This window comes from Ixodes scapularis, unplaced genomic scaffold (assembly GCF_016920785.2).
Source record: "Ixodes scapularis isolate PalLabHiFi unplaced genomic scaffold, ASM1692078v2 PGA_scaffold4__175_contigs__length_147842914, whole genome shotgun sequence".
NCBI lineage: Eukaryota > Metazoa > Arthropoda > Arachnida > Ixodida > Ixodidae > Ixodes > Ixodes scapularis.
The window spans coordinates 44,592,486-44,619,883 of NW_024609879.1; the positions used below are offsets into that span (position 1 = coordinate 44,592,486).

Sequence of the window (27,398 nt, forward strand, 5' to 3'; positions counted from 1 at the left end):
AATCATTTGCTGTGCAAATATTTTTAAACGCGAGAAAACGCGAAAGACAGTCGCTGTCCGTGACGTCATTGACGGCTCTTTTGGCTGCCCAAGGCTAGGGAAGCGGGGCTTCGGCCCTATTTTGAAATTGCTCTGATGGCTCTCCGGCTCGTCACATTGAAACATAATTGTGATATTTGTTATTCTGAAGGCCAAATGAACGCATTTCAAGAGTGTTTTCTCAAATGCAGAAGTGCCCCATCTCGTGACATCAAAATTTTAAGTTTTTTCGGGTAAATCCGAATTGACAGAAATTTTATTGGCGAATATCCATCCTAGTTTTTGGAACAGTGAACCCTTCTTATAATACACCGCGCGATGCTTCCAGCCCAACCGCGTTCAGCCGATTGGGGAGGCCCCCAGGAACACCCCATCTGAGTGAGCGGCGGGTTGTAGTTTGTTTTCCTGTTCTTCGGGGTTCAGGTTTCTTTGAATGAGGGCGCTGTTAGGCGGGCGCTTAATGTTTGTTTTGTCTTTGGTGTTTTTTTAGTGTGGGGTTTTAGTGCTGCATAATATATAGGGTATGTATCGGGGAATATGCTGAGTAAAAGAGCACATGGAGGTAGGATTCCATAAGCCCAAGGAAGCGTGAATCTGTTGCGAATACTTCGAAAACGTGAAAAGACTGATAAGCTTATACTATGTAATGGGTGTGATTCCGGAAAAAGCAAACAACCTGGTTAGTTCAACGAAGGTTTCTTTCCGAGTGAAAGAATTAAGTAGGGTGATAAAGATTTCGTTTCTTGAAGCGTGGGCTCTTTCATTTACTTTTTTTTTATTTTCATATTTTGATCAAACCGGCTTGAACGTGCGTTTTTGGTGTTTATCAATATACTCGTGTATTGAGAACAGGAGTCCTTAGCAAAGTCCTTGAACGAGCGGCTTCCTCTGTGCTACTGAAGATATGTCATTTCCCAGTGCTAGCGAACTAAAATCTGTCGCACCACACACAAATTTTTTTGATGACCACTATAGGAACTGTCCTTTTTAAAACGCCTACACTCAAAAAGAGAATTGTGAAAGGAACAAAAGAAGAAATGGACACAAGTATGCCCCAGTCTAAACACCTTATGTGTATCTTCACGTCCAAAACGACAACATTCCCATACAAAATCCTTCTATTGTCGGCTATGGAAAACAATTTGTATGGCAGGTTGTAACAAAATGCACAATTATCTATAACCGCTTCTTTGGCTGTTTTTAGCTTTTTCTCTTGTTTCCTCCATGGGTGTCTACCTTTTTCTATGGCCAATCATTGGTTACCTAAGCAGTCTGTACCTTTTTAATGGTCAGCTATATAATGGCGTAGGGTTTACTCTATGGGCAAACCATAAGCTATAGGCAGCCAACATTCTATAGCTGCCTATATCTTTTACTTTCGTCCTTTAGCCGTCTATATATCTATGTATGGACTGCTCTAAATATCTCTATGGCTTTGACTATAGGTCTCTTTCGTCAGCTTGCTATAGTTGCCTATGGCTTTCCCTATGGTTCCCTAAGTTCTCTATAGCTACTTGCATGAACTGCGATGATATTTGCATGACTTTCCTTATGGGCCTCTTTAAACAGCTTTTTATAGCGTCCTATATATTTTCCTTTTTTTAGCCAAATATAGCTTCGTTTATGGTCCTCTATAGAGATTTCTAAGGCTTGCTCTATGGGTCTTTGTAGCCAGCCTGCTACATCCGCCTACGGATTTTCCTATCATTTCTTTAGCCGCCTATTGCCCTATATATGGTCGGCTATAGCTTTCTCGACAGCACGCCCTATAGTTTTCTTTACACAACATGCTATAGCTGCTTTTAAATATTCCTAAGGTTTTCTTAGCCGTCTATTACCTTCCGTATGGTCTGCTATAGCCTATTTTATAGCCCTTCCTCTGGTTCTCTTTAGTCATTATGCTATGCCCGCTCATATATATTTTTGTACTTTCTTTTTAGCCGTATATTGCCCCCCGTATGGTATGAAATAGCCAGTTATATAGCTCGTTCTAAAGTTGTCTTTACGCATTGAGCTAGTGGTGCCTATAACTTTTTCTATGGTTAGCTCAGCTCTCTATGTGGAGCATAAGTTTGTATGCTTCTTGCAAAGGGGAGGCGTTGCGATGATGTCAGAACGCCGAAGTCTTATTGACTCATTAAACAAAATTGTGGGTAGACGTCGACGCATCTAGTATTAAGGTCTACTTTCTATCCTTTCAGTTAAAACCAATCAGATCTCGGCGTCCTTCTGAAGTCACAGCAACTACTGCGCAAATGGCAGACGAATTTCTGTCCGCATTGCCTTCTGTGTGGTCTGTCATAAGTTATTGTACTGCTCGTCCTGTGATTGTCTTTACCATTATGCTATAGCTCTCTATATTCTTATATACCTTCTTATATTTCACCTCGCATTGATCATATGTATAAAGTAGACATTCTAAAATCCAACACTAATGCATTCCAAGAGTCATTCGTTCCGAAAACTTCAGTGGATTGGAACCACCTTCCCGCATCTATCGCAACAATTGTTCCTGACCATTTATTTAGGACTGCCATAAATAATCAATGCTGCTCAAATTGAGCTGCGAAGTGTACTACTGCCACTAACCCCCACTCCCCTCTGTAATGCCAATGGCCTTGAGGGTGTTTTAAATAAATAAATAAATAAATATAGTTTTTCCGCATTTACCGCAATCCTACGAAATATGAAACAAATCATTTGTTGTCACCGTATATTGTAATAAATAAATCGCCGAACTATGTATCTTGATATAAAAAATACGTTTAATATCTGAAACGTATTTCAGACTTGTATATATATTTGACAGCTTGAACCAGGGGAAGATATAGAGAAATTGAGACAGGAGAGAATAGACAGCTGTCTATTCTCTCCTGTCTCCATTCTTTAAGAAGAATGGAGAAAGCGTCACATCTGGATTTTCCATCGATATCCAAGATATGTACTACTCAATCCCACACAGAAAACTCATGGCAATTCTCCGATCCACCATCGAAGAGCAGGGCTCTACAGCGTTTCAGAATACTGCTGGACTAAGTGTGAGCACCTTCTTGGAACTATTAGGTGTATATTTGACTTCCACTGTAGTAGACTTTCAAGATCAACAGTATGTGCAAAAGAGTGGAGTGTGTATTGGGTCTCGGGTAGCGCCGCAATTGTGTGACTTATTCCTGGGGGCATGCGGAAAGATCATCGCAAGTAATCTGACAGATACAAGGGTCACAGCCATCTTCCGATATGTGGACGATATTTTAGTACTTTGTGCCACAGAAGGTGACGACCAGAGTGAAGAATGCAAGGATACTATTCTGCAAGTGTTTCAAGAAAGTTGCCCCGAATTGGTGTTCACACATGAATCACCTGTGGACAAAAATATCAAATTCCTAGACCTCGCGCTAATTTTCCAACAAGGGCACGTTTGCTGGAGGTACGAACCCCGGTCAGCAAAAGGGTTTCTGCCGTTTACCTCTGGCCACTCAAGAACTATTAAGAGAGGTGTCGCCAGCACGGCGTTAGTTTCTGCCTTAAACAAATCATGTAAACACCAGATAGGGCAGAGCTTTGGAAAACAGATGTCACGATTACGGAATTCGGGATACCCAACAAGTATCTTGGTACCCGTTTGTGAGACCATCTGCAGAAACTTGAAGAGTGCAAAGTCGGGCAAAAAAGTAAACGAGGAAACCCGAAGGAAGATCGCTGTGCTACCATACGTTCACGGGATTACGCACAAATTGAAAAAGATCGCCGTGAGGAATGAGATCCAAGTAGTATGCTCCGCGCCTAACAAAGCGTACTCCATGTGCAGACGAGTTAACAACAGAACAGGCAAAGAAAAAACGTGCGACATTGCCCACAGAACACATTATGTACCATGCATGACAGGAGTGGTGTACAACATTCCCCTTTCATGCGGGAAGTGCTACATCGGCCAGACGGGACGATGCATTAACGACAGAGCCCGCGAGCACGCAGCATCCCTTAAAGGAACGTCGGCAGGGCATCTTGCAGCTCATTGCAGGACTTGCCACTGCAGTGCAGCGTTCAAGGACATAACCATCCTAGCCAGTAATAACAATACTCATGCGCGCGAGATGCTCGAGGCGCTTGCAATCGAAGAACAAGCGAGTGGGTGCGTCAGCACCCCGTCCATCACTATTCACAAAAAGGAGAGACAATATCTACGGTGCGTCACGGTCCAGAAAATGGCAGTATGAGCTTGTGGCGGGTGAATTTAAAATATTAGTTTAGGTTTAGGTAATGTGGAAATTTTGTAAACATACACATGCATTATTATATTAGTATAATAGGTTTTAATATGTAATAATTTTTGTTGGTGTCTGAAAACACGCAAGGAAAAAGAAGTTCCCACTAAATAATCGTTGGTAGTCAGCTGTCTATTCTCTCCTGTCTCAATTTCTCTATATCTTCCCCTGGTTCAAGCTGTCAAATATATATACAAGTATGTACCAACAAGCTCCACTATCAACCGTTACTCGGTATTTCAGACGTCTAGAACTTGATAAACCCATTTAAAACATGGATGAACCTCTTATAAAAATATACTAGCCCCGGTGTTTGCAAATAGGCAGGTAAACAGGCACGAGGGGTTGTTCTCAAATCTCCCAGAAGTTTATTATAAACAGCCTATACCGTAGACAACTTCAAACGTGCAAGCAATCTCAGAAATGTGAAGAGATGCTGCTAAGATGTTGTACTACAACTGAGGAAATTGCAAAGAAATAAAAAACCGGGGTAATTCTTGGTATTGTCTATTCTCCCAGCTGACGGCAGAAAAATTTCCCCGAAACTCTATCGGCAGTCGCCTCTCATGGGCGGTGGCAATCAATTCACCCAGCGATGTTTTATCGACGTATCGTTTTTCCGGCACGTGCTGGTTTATCGGCAAATCGATTAATCGACAAATTGTTTTATAAACAGCTCAGATTAGCTTTTTTTCTGAAATGAGCCACCCCATATTGTCGCTGCGAAGCGGCGTGTGCGGGTGGGCCAGGTGGGTTAACATTTTGTAATGAGCCGGCGGAGGCTGGGTCGCCACGAACCGGTTATCCCACGCCCAACGATACAAACGCGAAGAAATTTACTTGTATCAACGAGGGCTGCTCCGCGCGTGGGCCGTTAGCACCAGACGGACTTGGCTGGTAGGAGACGGGGACAGGCGTAATTTACGACGCGTGATTCGGAAGGCGCATTTTCTGCCGAAAGAATCGGAACGTGAGTCACGGGCAGTGAGAACCCGACGGTTCTGACTGACACTCTTTACATCGGTATAGGCTTCCTCACCCGCGTGCTAGAGGGCACGATAGATAAAAAAAGTCAGACTCCGTAACGCAAAATTAATGACTCGGTAGCCCAGTCGGCGTTATCCACACAGAGATCGGCTCTCTGAATCGCCTTGCGAGTTCTACATATAGTTTCCTTGCATTCCAACCCGTTTGATTTTTGCCGTGAGGTATACGCAGATTGCGGGGTCTCACGCGGGAATATAAGCAATTGCCGCGTACTGAGAAAGTTAGTCCATCGTTTGTGGGGGCCAGTAGAGACGCCTGTCTGACGATTCGTTGAGGATTCGTCGGTCGAAGAAAACGGGATGCGCCAACGGGCGGCGTTTAGTGGAAACGCCGCCGGTGATTTTAGTTTGTGCTGGAGCTCGGTAGCCAAAGCTCCGGAATGAAGCCCCGTCGAGGGACTTTGAGGGACTGTGTCCCCGCTATCGGAACTTAGTCTCATGAGCCAGGCAACTCCCGAGCATCGATAAGCTAACATTCGGACACCTCTTTCCCAACCCCGTACATGCAACCAAACTGAGGTAGTCGTCGACGGCCAGGGGAAGCTACTTCGTCTTTGACAAGAAACACCGCGCTTCCTACAACAAATTTCGTCACCCCATTCGAATGTGATAATTCGGACGGCTCTGCCAGACCCACCGAACCAGTACTGTACCTACACAGTGCAATTCGTGTACAGAATGTCGATTAAACGTTAGTGTCGACGAGCCGTAGGTTAATGAGACGCGTGTATCTACGACAAATTTTCTATGAAACCTGTTCCACAAAATGCCGAGAAAATTAAAACAAAACGCAGTGTTTTATTGGCGGTTGTCACATGATTTCAGATAGCCAGTGGGAGGCGACTGCCGGAAGAACTTCGAGGAAACTATTCTCCCGGCTGCCGATAGAATAGATACAGCATAATTCTAGAGCTAATACGGACGAGCACCCGTAGAAAAACGGTAAATTGTCTACAAGAAGTAGGGTGCCGCGCACCTACGATCAAAATACCACACTTGAAATATGAAATCCGAGATATACATCGACGAGGGCTCTACAGAACAGTCCCACAAACAAGAAGACGAGAAGGAAGTGCTCCGTGAAGAGTCAACGCGATGTGACACAATCTGTTATACGCCGGACCGAGCACTAAACACATCACAACAATTTATTATGTTTCTTTGAAAAAATCACATGTTGCTGATTTCCGCATATGACTCTTTGGACCTTGATAGCTTTGGAATTTGCAAGTCTCACGGCCTATAGGGGCCGCTTCATTTTCTACCAGAAGGCTTTTATTCTCGATCATCGCTGCAGGACGGCTAAACGAGGTTCGGTCTGTGAGCCGCAATTATTTTTTAATACGAGCGATATTAGATTCTTCATACTTCCGCGTTAGGAAGGTATAACAAAGCACCTTTATTTTGAAGTTGATCGTCTAAGAGCTAGGGAGCGCGGTTTTCACACCGCTGTAGAAGCATCGCTGAAAGTTGCGAATAATTCAAATACGTTGTCGTTGATGATTTACCATTTAACACCGAAATTCAAGGCAGCCCCGCAGGCTGCAGCGCACACGAAACTGGGTCAGCAAGCAAAGCATTCCTGGATTGGAAACCGTTACTGCGTCATCCGTCAATCTTTTACCACACGTGATCACGCTTCTGTCGTTACCAGCACGCAGAGAGCAGAGTGAAGTGATAAAATGAAGACAGCTAATTGGTCCGGCGTGCGATCACCTTCTACCATGCTTTCAGCTTAGAAAGAAAAAGAGAAAGAGATGGAGTAGAAAAACCGAAGCTCCTTCAGGGTCAGAACGGGGGATCGCTGACATAAGGCTAATTTTCAGGTGGCATCCGCAAAATGAAAAAACGACAGTATTTGTCAATTGTATGATCTATCGTCTTGTAAGTTTGTCCCATAGGTTATAGTGCAATGGATACTACATGCGTGGCCTTCGGGCAGTTGCAGTGCTCTGTCTTATCACCAGGATGAGGGTGTAGTCACGTGCCCCTAACCGGAGACACGATTACCCTAGAGCAGATATAGAGTTTTCTCTGCTGTCAACACCGAGCGTACAGGGCAGCAGCAATAAGGCTAGTTTCTGGAGTTCCTAAAAAATCTGCGCAACCCGAAAGTGATCTAAAAACAGAAAGTGTGAAGATCCTGTTTTACGCCGTATAACCCACATTTCAAATAGATATGAAGAATTAACTGAGAGCTTCTTTCTGCACACAATGTTTATAAATAAATATGTATAATCAAGCTTTGGGGCGTAGATGGTTGAGTGTGCTGGTTTTTAACTTACAACAACAAAAGAGGGACATGGAAGTCAAACAAACAACACAGGCTGCATCTGCATCTGCATCTTTGGGGAAAATGTTTATTACGTGGCTTAAGAAATGGCACAGTTTTTGTTACATGTTCACGCTCCTTGCGAAATACAACCGAAAATCGTCTCTGCTCTTATCTGCGAACTGGGAAATTTACGTCGATGCTTATTTCTGGGCAATATTGGATTAACTCGTGAGTACAGTTTATAACGCTGTGGTCAGTAAACAATCTTTGCGCACCACAATTACGACAGATGGTAGGGCTCTGGGCTCGAAGAAACTAAAACGATTGGAATATATCTTGTTTGTTTTCATACCAACTCAGCACAATTTTAACTTCGAATCTTTAGTTTTGAATTAAAAAATGTGTTTTGGCAGAATTCTTATATTGAAAGAAAGCGTAAAAGTTAAACTTGTCGGTATCATTCTTTGCAAGATATTGATCATTGAAGCGGCCGAGGCGAAAACTAACGTCTCTGCAGCTGTAGGAGATGGCATGTTTGAACAATCGCTGTTATATCCCTTATCAAACTATGGCACTAGGACTCTTTGGTGAGAATTTGAAAATAGTTTTTATTGTGCCTGTTGTAAGAAAGTTTGTTTTGTACTTCGTAATCCGCTTTCTTTTTTTAAATGCCGATCAGACTTTTTAGAATAATTTTTGGCAAAGTTCGGCAATTTTTTTTTCCGTTTCACCTAAAAAGATATCTTATTGATATCGTAATAAAGATTAAACGTAGATCCTTTCATTCATTATAAATTCAATATTTTATGTGAAAGAAAATCTTTGTTACACACATTTGAATTGACCAATGTTTCAACAATTTTGTGAATTTAGGATCTATATTTATAAATAACCATTTCGAATTTCCTTGATATTAGGAGCAGTAAAGTATGATAGTGGTTTATTCTAAAATGAAAATCGAAAGTGTAGTATATTGATTGTATGTCCACAATTACAGTTTTAATCTCGTAAACTGAGCGTTGTGAACTCGCCTTCTCATGGGCGCTATTATGGCCAGTATGGTGGAATTGATGACTAATAACCTAATATTATTACTTGCCTAAACATGTAGCGTATAATTATAGGAAATTGTGCCTAATTCAAGATAAAAAACGGGGTATTTGTAAATTTGTTTGGGCGACGCCTAAACTCTATACGCATCATTCGTTGCGTCTTTCCTTCGAGGTAGACACCACTTCCTCTGAGTTTATAATTTCCAGCTTTGAGTTCCAGCTGGTATAAGTTGCACAGCCACCTAGCGAATCAGGCCATCAAACATGCGCCTCTCTTTAATCAGTGTGTGCAGCGGGCTTAGAAGGGCTCTCTGGGAAACGGAGAACACGGATTATTCCAAAAACGGTGATTTGAAGGTCAGCTCTGACGTCGGCGCTCCTCCTCTCCCCTTCCTCCTGCTCCCGTGCACTTTTTCTGACCTGTTCTACAAAAAAGAAGATAGGGGGGACTTATACGGTTCCCGTCTAGCTCAAGTGATCTCGATGCGGTAGTGTTTAACTCCGTTCTAAGCTTGATGTACTTCAAAAGTGCATGGTGTCGTTTCACGAAAGTCAGGAACGTTCGTTTGTGCTATGGCTAGCAAGTTCAGTATAGAGCTGCAGGCGTGTGCTGATCACTCAAGAAGGCAGAAGTCAATCGTTTATTACGGTCACCACTTCGGTGAAGTTTCAGAGCTTGCCCTCAGTTTCCTTAAGCAAGTTCTACCGGCCGAGTACACCGAGCGCGTAAACCGCAATAATGTGTGAAAGAAGTGTTACAAAATGTTCTACAGCTAGATCGAAGAACATCAGCGAAGGCAGAAAGCATCGCTATCGAGCTTATTTTCACCATCCCTGGATCCAGCGGACACATCCTTCATTGACGAGAAAAATCTGGTTCGAGGAATAGCGGAAGCAATCGAACGCTGTCGAAATAAGAGCGACACCACTGAAACGCCCTTCTAGCGTAAGCGCACGCAGACGTGTTGGCTATGTTAAACTGCAACTATTCGAAGGAGCCAAAGAGTTCCAGAAGAAAATTGGTAGTAAACTGAGCCATGTGTACGGAGCACCTGTGGCTCTTGACAATTAAGGTCACGTTCCTGATGCGCAGAGTGGGTCAGCCATTTGCGTGTTGCCTATCGCAAAAGTCATCGCAAATAGAGCGCTACTACCTGTCAAATTTGTTGCCCTCCGATCTCAAAAAAGCAAGGTATTTTGAAATCAATGCCTGAAGCCACAACGTACGCTGGAAAGGTAAAAAAAAAGACTTCGATAAAAAATGGAGATCTGGGCAACAGACGTTCCCTGCGAAGGACAGTCAATTGAAGAAATGATGATGCTCCTGCTCTTACCCTATCACACGTCAGATGTTACGGACTCTAGACTTCTTTCCAGTTGACGGAAATGAAGTCTACGTAACAAAGCAGTTAATGACAAGGTAAATAAGGAATGCGTGCAAAAAATTCAAGGCAGCCCATCCCAAATCAGAAATAGGCCTAGCAAAATTTTACTTTCTTTGATCCAAGTGGGCTAAAAATAGCCCTATGTACGAAAAATGTGTGGGCGTGTACCAAATTCTCACTTTCCCTCACATCTCCTTCAAATGCTAGAGAAGACCACAACGTATAAAGATATTCAGGAATCGTTTCAACAATCCTTCAGAAAACTGCTTCCGCTTAACATGTGAACTATATGTTCGAAAATAAAATGCATCTCTCTTGAGAAAGTAGGCGTTGTACCTGAAAATAAACTAGGGTTGTCATCGTGGGAGCAAGGTAGGGTGATTATAAGAAAACATTTGGAGGCATAAACTTTAATAACGAGTTCAAGCATATGTATTTGAACTCGTTTAATAACGAGTTCAAATACATATTCCGCTCTTTCATCAGACACACTAAACAAAGTGCCGTATGACTGATAAAAGCCAATGTACAGCCACAAGCTGTGATCTTACACTTCGATTTTGCCGAAACGTGCCCTTCAAGGTTACCACTGAAAGAACAAGATGGAGACGATATTTAAGTACGTAGCCACGACAACAAAGGGAACGCTGATCTTTGGAGTTGTGAGTCATCACATTTGCCTCCACTCAGCTCACGCAAACTTTGCACTCGCATTGTTCGAAGAACGGCTTAAGAAGTGGCTGCCGTTATTTTCTTCTGTAATTTATATTTCTGGCGGGGCTGCAAGCCACCTTAAATATGGTTTTCAGTTATGCGAATTCGAAAAGCAGGCAAATGTCACAAAGCGGATCTATTAAGCGTCAGGGCACGCAAAAAGCGCTTGCAGAGGAGTGGGCGGTGCTCTCAAGCATCACACATCAAAACATAATTTGAAACATCGAAGTTTATTTCTATAACCGACGCGCGCACCTTTGTTGAGAAACTGACCCATAAAATATTGAGATAGTGCTTCTTCAGATCCTAAGCCATAAAATCAACAGGATATAATGCTTGTTTCAATCGTCTGAGAGAACATAACCCGTTTTGGGGAATCGAAGGGGTGGGAGAAGGTTAGGGTGTCAAAAGGGCTTTCAGTCGTCTTACATGTGGAGCAGAGGAGTGACGGAGTGTACAATACCGTACTATTATAAAGAGTGTAAAACTAAGTGTAGCAGGACATGTATGCTGGCACCCTGAAGCGGACAGAGAAGCATGTTTCAGTAATGAATTCACTTCGCCCCTCTGGGATTGGGCTATCGGCAGTGAGACGGCTGCGTTCAAGTCTTCAATAGTGAAGTGCCTGAATTTTGACCTGTGCGAACGTTAAATCAGTATTGCAGTGAACTAGTATCTAAAAACGTGCTTCCTTCTTTGTATTTCTTTGATTTTTCTTTGTATTTCTGACTGTTTCTTTACTCACTTTTTCGTGTTAGAGACAAGCGCCTGTCCCTTGTTATGTATCGCTTGCGTTCTGTCCCATGTGTTGTCTATCAAGAACGCACTTGAACAGAAACTTCGGTACACCCTAAGAACTTAAAAGCGGACACTAAACTTGTTTTATGTCGATGTTCTGCGTGCTTCAAAACCATTTTGACACAGCTGTACAATTCCGTATTCTTTGTAGGATCTGTTAAGCTTTTCAATTCATTCGTTGAAGGTTCACCGGCGCTTTTTTGTACAGGAAAATTTTAAGCGTATTTTTTGTCAACCAAAGGCAAATAAGCCGGCCAGAATCTCTTCCAACCGGTGGTTTCTTCAACTTGACTATCTATTAAGTTTTGATGAAACTTTATATATATTTTGTTTCTTACTTCAGTTTTTTTTTTGTGCTTATTGGATGTGTACGAAACATTGGTCAACTATCTTTGATGTGTGTTTTATACACTTAATAGGTAATATTGATCCACTTCACTGGTAACAAGTAGATCACAAGTTAACCATGATCTTGGGAACTAAATGTACCTACACGTAAAAAAAAAATCCAATAACTTGATCGCCTCAAAAGCAGTCCCCAGAGTGCAAACGATTACCTAATACATTCGTAAAGTGAAACTTAAAAAAATATTTGTTTTACCTATTTTACCTGTGTTTTACTGTAACTTCTTTCGTCAGGTTGTATTAAATTTTACCCTTTCGTATGTCCTTCTATTTGTAGAGCGTTTTATTTATCACCTTTTTTGTTTTTACATAATGCAGTATTGTAAAAACCTAATATAAAATACTGTTATACCATACGTATTATTCCAGTCCAATATAGGATTGAATCGGATGGCAAGTATTATTATTAGGTCATTAGTCATAGCCATGCAACAGTATTGGCCATAATAGCGCCCATGCGAAGCTGCATTCACAACGCACATTTGACAAGATTCAATCTTTTATCGGGGACATACAAACAATATACTACACGTTATATATATATTTTCTAATAAACCACTGTCCTACCTTACTACTACTGAAAAAATGAACGGAATTAAACATTAATTTTTCTAAAATCGAATCCGAATTGGCACGATTTTTTGGATCATCGCTTTATCAATTGTATGTAGCAAATGTTTTCTTTCACGTGAAATATTGAATTTATAGTGAATTAAATTAACTAAGTTTAGGCTTAGTTCCAATATAAATTTTATTAAAATATCTTTAATACATAACGTGTAAACAATTGCCAATCGTTTTCAAAAAATATAATAGAGACACATGTCGACATTGGTTTAAAACATATTCCAAATTATAAAATTTTTGTTATTCAATAGGCACAATAAACACTATTTTGAAATTATGAGCAGAGAGTCCTAGCGTGATCGTTTGTTACGTGACAAAAAAGCGAGTGGTCCAGCATGACATGTCCGACCAACTAAAGAAACGTCGGTTTTCGCATCGGCAGCTTCAATGGCCAATAACTTGGAAAAAAAAATCACCAAGCTTGCCGTTTACACTGCCTTTCGTTTCAAGAATGCTGCCAAAACTTTTTTTAATCAAAATTAAATTGCGATGAAAATGCCCAACTGAGTAAGAAAAAAAATCAGCAACCGGGTTTGCTGATTTGTGGAAGTCGCAATAAGAGGTGATATGACGACCCTAATGTGGCGCGTACCGTAACGACAAAGTAATTATGTCTTGGGGGGTTGTTAAAAAGTCCCTAAAGCATGCCGGCATAGACGACCTAGCCTATAGCATTGATGACATACGCTATTATTAGTCGGTACAGACGACTGAATAATCACCCGTCCATAGCTTAGGAAATACTTTTTTCAAAGCCAGTTGCAAACTAAATTTTAGCGCGTGTATAGCATTGGAGTCATACACTTTTGTGTTGCTGGCCAGAGACAACTGAATGACCGAGCGTCTATAGCATTGGATACGTGCACTTTTCTATAGCCGGTTACGGACAACTAAGTCTTCGCACGTCTATAGCATTGATGTAACACTACTCTATAGCCTGCTACAGAAAACGGAATGGTCACGCGTCTATGCGGAGGGCAAGTTCGCCTGCTTCTTGCGCAGGGAGTAGCGGTGACGTCAGAACGCCGAGCCCTGATTGGCTGATCGCGACCCCCTATCTGAGCGTCGTCTGCTCCTTTGCAACGTAATCTGCTCGCAACGTCGTCTGCGTCTGTCTCACCTTTCCTGCGACTTTCGGAAGTGCAGAGGCCAGATTCACGAAACGATCCAAAAGCCAAAAAAACGTGCGTAAGACAAAACTTAAGAACGAATTCGTATTCACGAAACGAAATTTTCGTAAGTTTTGCGCAGGTTACGACGAAATCCTACGGCAGCTCCGAAGCTGTCTTACGCACTTCTTACGATCAAATCAGCATGGCCGACAGCGTCGCGGTCGCGAAAACCCACGGACGTTTATTTTTCTACCTGCGCTTCTGACGCGTCCCGACGTCTAGCAGCAAGAAAAAATACTTGAAACAGACCATGACGAACAAGAACGCTGGATCCACAAACACCCGGGAAAAGCTCCAACGGCCACGATTCCACCGAACGCGACCAAACGAGCAGGGCAGTTAGGCCTAGCAGGAACTCCGCGACTCGGCGACCGTCTGCCCACGACCGGCTGGTGTGCTGAATGGAATATACCCGCGCGACCCTTGTGAACCCTTCCCGTATTATACTTTGATCGCTGACCTCAATTTTAGATTAAGAGGTCAATTTCTTCTTCTTGTTATCTCCTTGCTTCCCGAGGCAACGGTGACTCTCGCCGGTGAAAAAGCGGTGAATCTCCGACAGACGCAGGACAAGTAAAGCAGCCATCGCTTTGACTAGCAGACGTAAAGCAGACGACGTTAACTGCGCCAACCCGCCGACGCCGTTAAAGAGTGAGGGGTCTCGCCGCACACGAATGGAGGAAAAAAGTATTTGGGAGGGAACTTGCGGACACTAACACGCTCACTCTCGGTTCTAAGCAAACAAACCTCGGCGTCCTGGGACACCTCGCCAGTGAGTCCTTTGACTTCCCTCCTTGATGCGCGTCTGCTAGTTGTTAGACAAAAAACAAAATATCGCTCGAGTTATTTCGTCTGCCCTCTTTTAAAGGTGAAGTCGAATTCGCTCCGAAAGTCGCAGGAGAGGTAAGACAGACGCAGACGATGTTGCGAGCAGACGAATTTGCGAGCAGACGACGTTGCAAAGGAGCAGACGACGCTGAGATAGGGGGTCGCGATCAGCCAATCAGGGCTCGGCGTTCTGACGTCACCGCTACTTCTTTTCTCATGCGCAGAAGACGAAAATGAGCCCACTTGCGAGGCGTATAGATTTGGGACATTTTTTTTAGAGCGCAGCTCTTAGGCGCCCGTTTCCGGCTTGAGCAGCGTCGGCGTCGCCTTCGCCGTCGCCGTCGCCGTCGCCGTCGGCGAAACCGCGCGGTGCATTATGGGTAAAGTTTACAGAAGGAACCCGAGCTTCTCCCGAAGGACCTCGGGTTCTTTCGGGAGGACCTTGGAAGAACCTCGGGTTCCTTCGGAAGGACCTCGGAGGACCTCGGGTTCCTTCGGGAGGACCTCGGGAGGACCTCGGGATCCTTCAGAAAGACCTCGGGTTCCTTCGGGAGGACCTCGGGAGAACCTCGGGCTCCTTCGGGAGGACCTCGGGAGGACCTCGGGTACCTTCGCTGACCTCGTAGAGGGTTCACGTGACACCTCCCCCCGAGGTCACGTCACCCCCAAGGCCACGTGACCCCCTCTGAGGTCGCGTGACCCCCAAGGTCACGTGACACCTCCCCCAGGTCACGTGATTTCCCCGAGGTCACGTGACCCCCAAGGTCACATTACTCCCCCCGAGGTCACGTGACCCCTCCGCCCTGAGAACACGTGACCCTCAGTACCCTTCCCTCCTCCTCCTCAAGAGTTGCGCTCTAATTCGGCGTTACAGGGAGTTGTAAACGGCTTTAATTTTTAGCATAGCTTGCAACAGGGAAATTACTGGTTGAACGTCTATAGCTTTGGAGGCATTATGGGTGGGCATAGAAAAATGATTGGTTGACATCTTTAGCTTTCGCGACGTAAGCTTTTCCATAACTGCGTACATAGAATTAAAGGGCTGTGCGTGAACAGTTTTGAAGCCATATACATTTACATAACTGACTACAGACAGTTGGAAGGACTCGCGTTTATAGCTTTGAAGACGTAAGCCTATCTATAGCTTACTATAGCAAAGTGAGTGGTTGTATGTCTATCCTTAAGTACAACAAAGCCTCTTCTATAGCTGACTTTAGACAATTGAAAGGTCTCGCTTCTATAGCTTCGAAGACATAAGCCTTACTATAGCGGGCTATACAAAATCGAATGGGTGCGTGTCTACAGCTTTGGATATGTACAGGATTCTAAAGGCAGTTGGAGGAAATGTTATGAGTACTAGTATTTAACCTAAGTGGCATAAAATATTCTAAAGATGGCTATAGCTATTCCTAGGTATTTATCGCCGACTATAGGGAGCCATAGATGGAAATAGCCACCTATAGGATTGTCTATATACACCCATAGACCGTTTGTCTATGGTTTAGACCATCTTATTTATTCTGTGCTCATGCAAAACTTAGAAACAAAAACCTTCGACACACTTTGTTGGAATTAATTTTTATTTTTCAGAACAAGCAGGGTGGAGAAGCGTGGACGTTGTGTGGGGAAGGGGCAAAGCTAAGAAAAATATCGGCGATACGCACATCTACGCATAGATTGGGAAGAGTCCTCAAGGCAATAATTTTATTTGATAAAGTCTGGATTGCAAGTTATTTTAATAGTTTTCTAAAATAAATCAGCGCCGCTATTTGGAAAGGTTTCTCCCGTTACAATTTAAACGGTGTACTTTCAAACGGACGCAGATGGGGCATTTAGGAAAACTTTCCTTTCGAAAGTTTAGAGGCTAGTGATCTTTTTAATACCTTTATATGTTTGTTCATGGTTCGATGGTGCGTCGACCTGTAACACGAGCTTGCACAAACACAGCGTATTTTATTTAGTCTCAGCAGTGTTTCGCGGCGTACGCGTTCGAATCCGAGTCAACATTAAGCAAAACTTCTTTTCGAGGAGCGCTGGAAAATCTTCGACAAACTTCGCAAATGCCGTAATACCAGAGTGACGTTTCTTTTTTTTCTCACATGATACCGCCGTCACCTTGGAATAGTTAATTACGAAAGGAAACGAGTTCAACAACTACGCAATTGTTATATTGACAATGAATACTCTTTCCGCTCAGATTCGCATTCACGGACACCGAATCAATAAATGTATATCTATACTTATATTTATACTTTTATTTCAATAAATAACAAATACCGTAAACGACTGCGCTATTTTTCGCCCTGATTCTGTTGCGTATTTTTGGTAATCGTCTTTCTAAGCATATACGAGTTGGCGAAAAAAGGCTAACGACTCCAGTGTTTCATGTTGGTGACATGAAATGCATTATTGTTTGCATACTTCTCCAGCTACAATTATCGGGCTTTTCAAAGGTGTAGGTAATTATGTAACGAAGTTCTTCATTCATTAAATGCTTGTTTACTTCTCATGAGAGTATACTGTTTTCAGAAACGCTGTGAAGATAAACATGGAAGGCACAAAAAGAGTGCTGGACCTTTGCCATAGCACCAAAGGGATGAAGGTGAGTGGAGTGTGTACTTTATGTAGAGAAATATATTAGTGCAGCATTTTATGCAGAGAAATATATACTGGAAATCTGAGTAGTGCCCTAACCTCTGCTTTTTAAACACGACCAATCGACGACGCAATAGAGCTGAATAATGTACCTATTTGTATAGTACCACATACTAGCGCAAGACAGCTAAATTGACAAAAGTGTAAATTGCATCAAAAAGATGATGCAGGCCTTTTGGTTTATGTTTAGACGTTGCTCATACAGCACGATATATGCAAGTATAATTTACTGCCTATATTTCTCATCTCTTTGTGTGTGCTGTATTATCAATTTGTAACTTGCATTATATTATGAATAAACAAAGTGCGAGCCACTCTAAATCGTTTAAACGTTTCAAATTAGATCTGACGGACATAGTTACTCTTTTTATTATTTTGTGGTCATAACAACTATACTTCAAGTAATACGGACCTCATTTTGTGAAACAGTCATATCTTGAGCGTAATTTTAGGCTGAAGTGATCTGTTTTAAAGAACGGTGCGAAACTACACTAATTCGGTCGGTGATGTTGAGTTATGCGGCCAAGGAAACATAATAGAGGGAATAATCATCGCGTTGGAGGAATGTTTTTTTATTGCCGGCTATATACAATCTTTTGTATGGCCGGCTAAAACAAATGGCCCAGTTATCCATGGTGACTTTTATGGCTGTCTTTATAATTTTATATGATCTCCCCCCATTTGTGCTTTTATCTTTCTCTAGGGACTAAAATGTGTTAGCTGCAGCATTCTATACCTATAGCTTTGTGTGGTTTCCTCTAATGCTCTCTTTAGCCACCGTGCGATTGCTGCCTATATTTTTCCCTGTGTTATTTTAGCCCTCTATAGCCCTTTGTGTTGTCTTCTATAAAGATGTTTATTGCTTACTATGTATATCTCTTTAACCAACATTTTTTTGTAGCCGATTATGGATGTTCTTTTAGTTTCTTTAGCCATCTCTAGCTCCGTGTATGATTTGTTATAGAGATTTTTATGGCTTTATCTATGGCTAACCTTAGCGTAGGAGATATATATGACTATCTTTTCCTATAGTATTTTTTTCAGTTATTTATAACTTCTTGCATGATCTGCTATACTGAATCCTATAGCTTACACTTTGGGTATCTTTGGCCAGAATGCTATAGCCGCCTGTAGCATTTTTTACGGTATCTTTATCCACCTAGACCGCGATATGGTCTGCTGTGGAGATTTATACGCCTAACGCTATGCGTCTCTTCAACCGTCGTGCTATAGCTGCCTATGGTTTTTCCTATGGTTTCATTAAACATCTATTGCTTTATGTATCACATGCTACAGATATTTCGATTGCTTACCCTACGGGCGTTTTGAGCCATCATGCTATAGCCGGCTATGGTTCCTTTTATGCTTTCTTAAGCCATTTATAACTACCTTTAATTTCTGTTATAGGAATTTCTATGGCTTACGATATGGTTCTTTTTAGCCAGCGTGATATAGCTGCCTATGGTTTTTCAAGTGGTTTCCTAGGTCATCCATAGCTTCCTGGATGGTCTTCTATATAAATGTCTAAGGCTTACATTATGTTCATATTTACCCAGTGTTTTGTGACTGCCTAAAGCTCTTCCTTTGGTTTCGTCAGCCATGTTTAGCTTGTTGCACTTTCTGCTATACAGATTTATGGTTTGCTCCATGGGTCTTTCTGGCCAGCGTGAAATAGCCGCCTATGGTATTTGGTATGGTTTCCTTAGCCGCCTATTATTATCTGTGTGGTCTGCTATCGTTTATCATACAGCTCGTCTGATACCTCTCTTTACACATTCTGCTATAGCTGCTTACAGCTTTTCCTGTGGTCTCCTTGCCCGTTTATTGCATTCTGTGTGGGCTGCTATAGGGTATACTACAGCTCCTTCTGTGGTTCTCCTTACCTCAGTGCTAGAGCTGCCTAATATTTTCCCTATTTACCACCTCCATATGAAATCTGAAGCAACTTATTTGTTGTCACTGCGCATCTTACTAATTATAAGCGCCGATATTGTACTTCAGTACGAAACAAAATCAAAAGATCTCAAACGTACTTAAAGGGCGACTGAATTTTTTTAATAGTTTGATTGGGACATACGTGTCAAAAAAGAAATTTTCACGCGAAAAAAAAATCAATATTAATGGCGTGAGATCGATTTTAAAATCTGCGTGCAAAGTTCATGACGTCACGGAATGGTCTTTCGTTCAGAAGGCACCCGCAGCATTTTATGGTTTTCTGACAAACCGCACGAATTCGACGGGTTGTTAAGTTTCGGTTTGCAATTGGAGCGCACTCTGTCCCGACGGCACCGCGCCCCGTGGAGAAATGGTGCAACCAACCTCTCCTGTGTTGCACGAGGACAGCGGAGCAGAGATTGGCTGCACTATTTCTCCACGGGGTGCGGTGCCATCGGGGCCGAGATGCGCTCCGATCGGAAACCAAAACTTAAAAACCCGTCGAATTTGTGCGGATTTTCAGAAATCAGAAAAATGCTGCGCGTGCGTTCTATCTTTCTGCAATTTGTTGATTTAGTGTTTTTCCATGATGCTCAGCAGTTTCCTAATTGAAAACATGCTCTTAAACACAATCATTACGCAAATATAAATAACAATCTAATTATCCAGGACTTTAATAATTTTCTTAAATGGGCCCCTGGTCCAGGACCAAAACGGCACAAACTTTTTTTTTTTATAACGCGTAGTTTTTGCGATATCGAATTTCTTTATCTTTTGTGAAACACCCTGTATATATATACCAAATTAGTTGAACTAAAAACTCATTAGTTTTTCACTAGTCTTATTGAGCACGCGAAATCAATTCTTCAATCTAAAAAATCGCTAAAAACAGTGTCAAATTAAGATTCATAAAACATTTAATTATATCGTAAAGTGGAGAATATTCCAGAACTAATTTTTTATGTAAAAAAGTCATACTTGAACAACAAGAGCTTCATTCGGTTGGTTATTGAGAAACCTTTATTTGCTGTAATACTTCGCCAGAACAAAAATAAGAACATTGAGTATAATAAAAATGCCGAAAAATGCGCTCCTTTCCGCGAAATTGTTTTCAATCAGTTCCGTGCGCACCGTGTCAATGTGCCATTTCTTCAAAGGGCGGTTCCAAACAAATTATTAAAGGTCTCTTAGCCGCACCAAAAGTGAAAAGAATGAAACAAATATATGTCCAATGACGTAAAATGCTGACCTTTGAACTCGAGCGCAGTTCGCGAGTTGTTTAACGACAGTAACCTTTTCTCTTGGTTTTTGAAGTGCTCAAGATGGTGGCATAATTTCAGGAAAAGGCAGGCAAGCTTGTGTAAGACAGAACGCATATGCTATACTCACCATTCTAAGATAAACCTTATTTGTAAAATAAGATGTACTTGACTTTCTCTCTCGGTCACACCCATCGTCGATGTGTGTGCGTGCGACCGCACGCATACAACGTTTCCTTTTTCTTTTTCGCATTCTGATACGCTTACATCAGATGCTACGTGGACGTGGAAGACAAAAAGAAATGAGCTCACTCCTCCGATTAGCAGAGAAGAGCATCACATTTTGCTCGTGTTCAAGTGCTATACATTTTCATTTACTTCGTGTTTTTTTATTAAAACAATAAATTTACGTGGGTGGCATCGAATTGTAGGCAAACAATAATAAAACTTAGTTGTGGTATTAGTTTCGCTGGAAATGATTTTTGGAAACACATGTTTTTGTGTAAACTGATCAGTGATTTGGTACGGCTTGAATCACGATTGAAAGCATCTTGACTTTTATTCTTCACCTTCGACTCAATGAATTTGTGGTAGATTCATTTCAGGATAAAAATTAATCGTTGATTTTTAGAAAAAGTGCAATTGTTGCACCTTCCAGAAGCCGGGAAGGTTTCTCGTCGGACGCCAGCACGCAGTGCGATAGAGAGAAGATATAAAAAGATTATTTCCTGAGATTTCTAAGAAGCTTCTTATACATCATTGGATATATAAGAAGCAAGATTACAATTTTAGGTCTTCCCCAGCCCTCATGTAACCTCACTCAAGCGTATCAGCTCAAAGAACAAAATTTTCCTCCGTGCACGCTTCCGCCGCCACAACCTCGCACGCGAAACGCACCGCCGTCTGTTGAGCACGTCTCTGTCGAACGCCGGCTCCACCGCTAATGGCGCTATGGGCGCCTTTTGTAGAGCCCCTATATCTCTTGCACGGTGTATATAGCTTTCGATAAATTCAAACGTTTATAGCTGCTTAAACGAAATGTTATGGTTACTAGTTTTTAGTCTAAGTGCCAGAAATTTTGAAATCGCTAGCTATAGCTGGTTCTATAGGATTGTATGGTCAACTACACAGGGCCGTAAACGGCGACAGCTACCCATAGGATTGGATCTAGACGACCATAGACCATTTTATATCGGTAAGTGAGGTAGAAGCGAAATGTGTTAGTTACATATTTAATTGCGGAAAATAAACTTATGCTCGCTATTGAAAATCCGTCTAGGAGCCCACTAGGGTTTTTTAAATGTTGTCACGTAGCCATCGAAGATGTTTGATGTATTTGAGTTTTCCGTCATGGTTTTCTAAGGAGCCTGGCGTACCCTTTATGAATTCCTAAATGGTGTAAGACGCCCGTCATAGCTTTTTGAGAGGCCTGTGGGGTCTGTTCAAATCTTATTCGTGAAACCACACCACCCATCAAAATTATTTTAACGGGTTTGTGGTAGAGATCACGTGACCCTTCACGATATATGCGTCGGGGAACCCGCTTAGCCATTTTTGAATCGCGCGGACACGACGAGTTTTGGAAATTGTGGAGAGGTCTTTGTGTTTGTGTAGGCAATGCAGCTTAAAAACGAAACAGAGGCAATCGCCGCTGTGGGCTCATAGGCCGATTTGTCACTGCCTAGCTGCACGGTCACCAAGGAGATGATCGGGGGCGACCGCCCCATCTGGAGAATTGACGAGGCGCCGGCTGAGTGGGCGTTGGGAGGCGAACGCAGGAGTCACGATCCTGTCAGCTTGGTCTTATTGTAGCACTTTCAAAGACTACTTTCAAATATATTTTTGTGGCAAAGATCTCGGTTGTCCATATTTGATATGATCGCTTTCGTCTACAGCTGCTTGCGTCCGGGTTTGAGCAAACGTTGGTTTTTATCGTCTTTTTAGGTTAGAACACGCATGTAAAACTCAAACTTGAAATTTACAATAACGTTTTAAACAGCATTTTTCGTTTATGTTTCACAGTCATTTGGGCGTCTAAAGGGTTGATGCGCTAAGGGGGTTTGGGCTGAAGGCTCTGATAGGCTAAAGGGGTCTGGAGCGCTGAGAGGTTCTTATAACACATCAGGGCAAAAGGGTGTATTTTCAATAGGGCTTTCATGTAAACCTCGCTGACTGTCATCATAAATCAAACCATATGTTGAATATATAAAACTTTTGGGCCTCTCGGAGGCGCGGTAATGCTCAAAACTGGAGCAACAGGTGCGAGGCTGACGTAAACAAAAATTGGAAAAAAACTGAAACACTCTGTGGGCGCGTTTTTGCACCCCAAGCCTGGCACCGGTTGCAGGAGTGGTAAATTTAGCACTTAGCGTACCACGGAGCTTGCGATACGCTCCAAATCTTTGCAAAGTTTACTTAATATATTTTTTATGAGGCTCAACTAGTTTCTTATTGGATTCACATATTCATATTTAATAATTAGAATATCAAATAACAGGTTTTACTTCAATAACCGCCTTATCCTTACGATTGTTCTCTTATATTGTGCACCCCCGGCCGCATACTTAACCAACACAGAAACATTAGTTTAGCTTTCATTGCTTCTTTTTAAACTTTGTCTAAATACTGAAAAATACACTATATACCTAGTAATATATGTGACTTCATTATTAGACGTTCTATTTGCACAGAGCAAGGTAGCAAAACATTTTAATAATTTCTCGAATTGCAGATAACAATGCAATAGTAAGCTGGTAAGACTACGGATATAATATATCAAACGGGTTTTAAAACAAACTGCTATAGCTTGCGTCGGTGGCACGGATGTCAGCGTGATAGCAAGATTGAGCTTCGGTGTGGTAGTGGACACATACAGTGGCCTAGAGCTCCTTGTATACAGCCTCCACGTTCAGGGTGACTGTAGACCGGAACAAATGGCGGCTTAAGAGATTATATAAACATAAAAGGTCTGAGGACACCTAAGCACTTCTTATGAGTTGAGAATGTGAACGCATGAATGGCGTTCTTCCACTCCCTTAGTTCGTACGCGGCGTAGTGGCGTGGACGGCCACGTGTCGTCGAAGGACGGCCGAGCGCTCGCTTTCTTGAGGTGGCTGCGCTGCGCTGAGCTCAGCCGTGTGGCCAGCCCAGAGCCAGAGCCCGGGCGGGCTCTCGCTCTGGCGCCGCCGCTCTCTTCTCTTACCGGCGGCCGCGCCGCTGCGTAAGCTCCACCGCCATGAAAAGAGCGTCTCTGGTGATTTTTTTTTTTATTTTAATTACGTTGCTTAAGATTTAATGGGAGCCTCGTTCCCTGATGACGCAAGCCAGTCAATGAGAGCATAATTCATCAGAAATCGGCTTCACTTGGAAAGCGGTATATTAATTGCTGTTTGGCCAACGTTTGCCATGGTTTCAAAGCTGATGACGTTGGATCTCTCCACGGGACAGTAAATGCTTTCCCATTCAAATAACGCAAAAAAAGGCTGGGACAGAAAATAAACATAATACCACTTGTCACGTTTGCTTAGTGCCCCTTCCTTTTTGTGTTATTTTTGTATGCTGAACTAAGATGAAACAAATAAGCCATCAACGTACCTTACTAGCTTAAGAGATTGAGCTCCAAATTTGAAGCAGGGCAAATAAAGATTAAGATAGAGAGTCCAATATACCAGGGATGGTGGCCCGCGCATATCAGGGTGGTAAACACGTGCGCCACTGACCGCGCTACGCACGCGGCGTCTCATAATAATTATGATAATTTATTTTGAATTACGCAGTCACGAGAAAAGGGGGGGGGGGGCGCAGAAGGAAAACACAATATTTGGCTGCGAGTCTCCACCATCCTTGCACATTGCAAAGTAAATGAAAGAAAACAACTGAAGGAACAAACACATCAGAATATACTCAATCGAAATAGCGAAATACCACGTATTCAAAAAGCAGTGTTATACCTAAAAGTAAGTTTATCAATTCACAATTCTGGACAGAAAGGCAAATGCGAGTTCAAGGTAGCTTGTAGTAAGACAAAAATAGACGCGAGGGCACATGCGGTAGAAATAAAAATCCGCAAATGAAACAAAGTAGTAGACAGGACGGAAACTTTATGTCTTTTTTTTTCGGTTTCGTGCAAACCGCGAAATAACACAGAAGAAAGGTGGTAAGAGGACTAAAATGGGCGAAGGGGTAACCCATGGCGTTTATACTCCTCCTGGGCACAGTACAGCTACAGCCTCACAACACGAACTACCCCAAGCAGACGTAAGCGGCGTGATTACGATCGCGTTTCAGTGGATGACACCTCCTACTTGACGTACCCGAGACGGCGTAAAAAGTATTTGTATCTATATTTTCGAAGCAATGGGCTATGAAAGATTAGTGAATGTTCAGTCTCATTTGTGACCGTGAACTAATTTCGATTGAGTACGCATCGAACTTGCTGATCGAACCACAACTGGTGGTGTGCTCACGTTACTATTTTTTTTTTTAGGCCTTTGTTCATGTCTCGACAGCATACGTCAACTCCGATGACAAGATTTTGGAGGAGCGAATATACTCACCAACGGTAGAGCCGGATCACATCATTTCGCTAACAAAGTAAGGCACTCCTATCTATTTGTATCCCCTACATCAGTCATGGTGAGCCTGATGCTTGCAAATTGGGGCTACATCATGCTCTTGATATTATACCAGATGGTAATGTCAGTTTTATTATTTTTCATTCATTGGAAACATTGTATTTTAGTCGAATCACATGCATTTTATAGATGAACCTAAAACAGTATATGTAATTCTCAATTAAGATTTTCTGTAGGCTTCTGCAGTATGTCATATCTGTAAATAATATTCACAATTTGAATGTTTAAAACTGTAATGTATGCTGAATACTATATTGTCTACATATTATCCTTAAATAACAGCGTACCGTTAAATTTTATGTTCAATCGAATGAATTAAGCTTGCAACATGAACATTGCTGAAAAGTGAAAGATCACGTATAAAAGTGTCAATCGAATTTAAAAAAAGCATTGCTTTAAATAGTATACAGAACTACTAGTTTGAACACTTGGCGCATTTATCATCTTGTTGTCACTTTGTAAATCTAGCTCTTAAGGATCGGACGTTATTAGCTCGTAAATAATAAGGCTATTTATATTTCTAAATTCAGCATGTGTAATTTTCCTTATTATAGTAACTAATCTAACGAGCACTAAAATATATTTATTTTATAAAGCAGAAAGGAAAATAAATGAGCCTTTTTAAGACAGGGTGCCTCCTAGTAGTCTTTGCCAGATCTCATGTAAAATCGACAAGCATTATTATTCTGGCATTTGTATGTGTTTAGCGAATACGCGATTAATACCAGAAATGATACCAAACATTCTTTTTAAATGTTTAAAAATAATCATACGTTTGACGTGTCGACTTGACAGTGTTGTAAAGCTGACACTTTTGAAAGCTTGTGAAGAAGTCAATAAATATTTGTCTTTAGTTCTGAACAAAGTTTTCTACATTGTATATATGTTTTTATCTCAAGTCATACTGTCTTTTCGCCAATAGCTGCAGGTGTCAATAAATATAATGTATATATTAGATGAGGTTTATGGGAGATACTGAGCCTCGCAGTAGGTGTGACATTTTCATTGAAGAAAAAAGGAATGTGTACGGTGTGTGCAAGCACAGCGCCTTCAAATTATTTTATTGACAAAGGCTCTTCTACCGCAACTTAGAAGGAGTGTCCCATAGCATCTGGAGAGTAGACCTTCGCGATTCTTTACAAACGCAGCATTTTTGAGAGTGTTAATTTTGCTGTGTCTACCGTGAATTGTGGTTGGTTTTCTAAGCCATACAAACTAGTCTGGGAGGAATAAAACAATCTCTCCAATTTTTTTCTTTTTGCTCGCATGTGAAATATAACCATGAAGAACAATGAGCGAGGTCGATCTTCAGAAACGGACACCGGAGCTGCTCGGTGCCAAACCCAACACCTATGTCTTCACTAAGAGTCTGGCTGAGTCGATCGTCGCACAACACGGCAGGGGCCTTCCTTTGGTCATCGTCCGGCCTTCCATTGTGTCCGCTTCGTGGAGAGAGCCATTCCCGGTGCATTTCAAAATGATTAATATTATGCTAATTTTAATCGGTTGACAAGGCATTTTAGATGGACGAAAATAATCCCTGGGGAAGGGGAACAGGGGGACAAAGGACCTTTCTCCTTTCGTGTGTGAGTCGTCCTTCTTCGTCCGAGATTGTAAACTTTAGCAGCGCAGAATAAAAAAAAAAATAATGAAAAAAAGTGAAAGCCGTTTACAACTCACTGTAACGCCGAATCGGAGCGCAGCTCTTGAGGAGGAAGAGGGAAGGGTAGACCCCTCCTCCTCCTTCTCTTCCTCCCCTCATTCTTGAATAAGCTCCGGAGTGTCACCTGACCTCGGAGGGGAGGGGGTCACTTTACCTCGGGGGGGGGGGGTTGTCACGTGACCTCGGGGAGGATGTCACGTGACCTTGGGGGATCACGTGACCTCTGGGGGTCACGTGACCTGGGGGTGATGTGACCTCTAGGGGTCGCATGACCTTGGAATGACCTCTGGGGGTCGCGTGACCTTCGGGTGACCTTGGGGGTCACGTGACCTCGCGGTTACGCCGACAGCGACAGCGACGGTGACTGCAAAGCCGACGGTGACGCCGCTCAAGCCGGAAACGGGCGCCTAAGAGCTGCGCTCTAAAAAACAAACTAGCCCGAAGCCAAGCTTCTTAGGACAAACGAAAGACACAAATCTCCAAACACATCTAGGTGAGAGTTGCGCGACCCCAAAAAATCCGCCTGGTCCTGCTATCGAACCAGGGATATCTCCATTTCTAGTGGAGTACTCATCCTACTGAGATAACCAGGAGTAAACACGTCAATAGAGCAAGCGGGTTATATCATCTGCCACCAGATTAACAA

At 42.4% G+C, this 27,398-nt stretch overlaps 1 protein-coding gene across 1 annotated transcript in view; it reads left to right on the forward strand.

Annotated features, from left to right (window-relative positions):
• Window positions 1–25,052, forward strand: part of LOC8029195 (putative fatty acyl-CoA reductase CG5065) — a 32,047-nt gene extending 6,995 nt beyond the window's left edge. The window contains exons 5-6 of the mRNA XM_042293555.1: window positions 17,136–17,208; window positions 24,942–25,052. Coding sequence (XP_042149489.1) covers window positions 17,136–17,208; window positions 24,942–25,052 — 184 coding nt within the window. The remainder of the gene's footprint in view (window positions 1–17,135; window positions 17,209–24,941) is intronic.
• The last annotated feature ends 2,346 nt before the right edge of the window (window positions 25,053–27,398 follow it).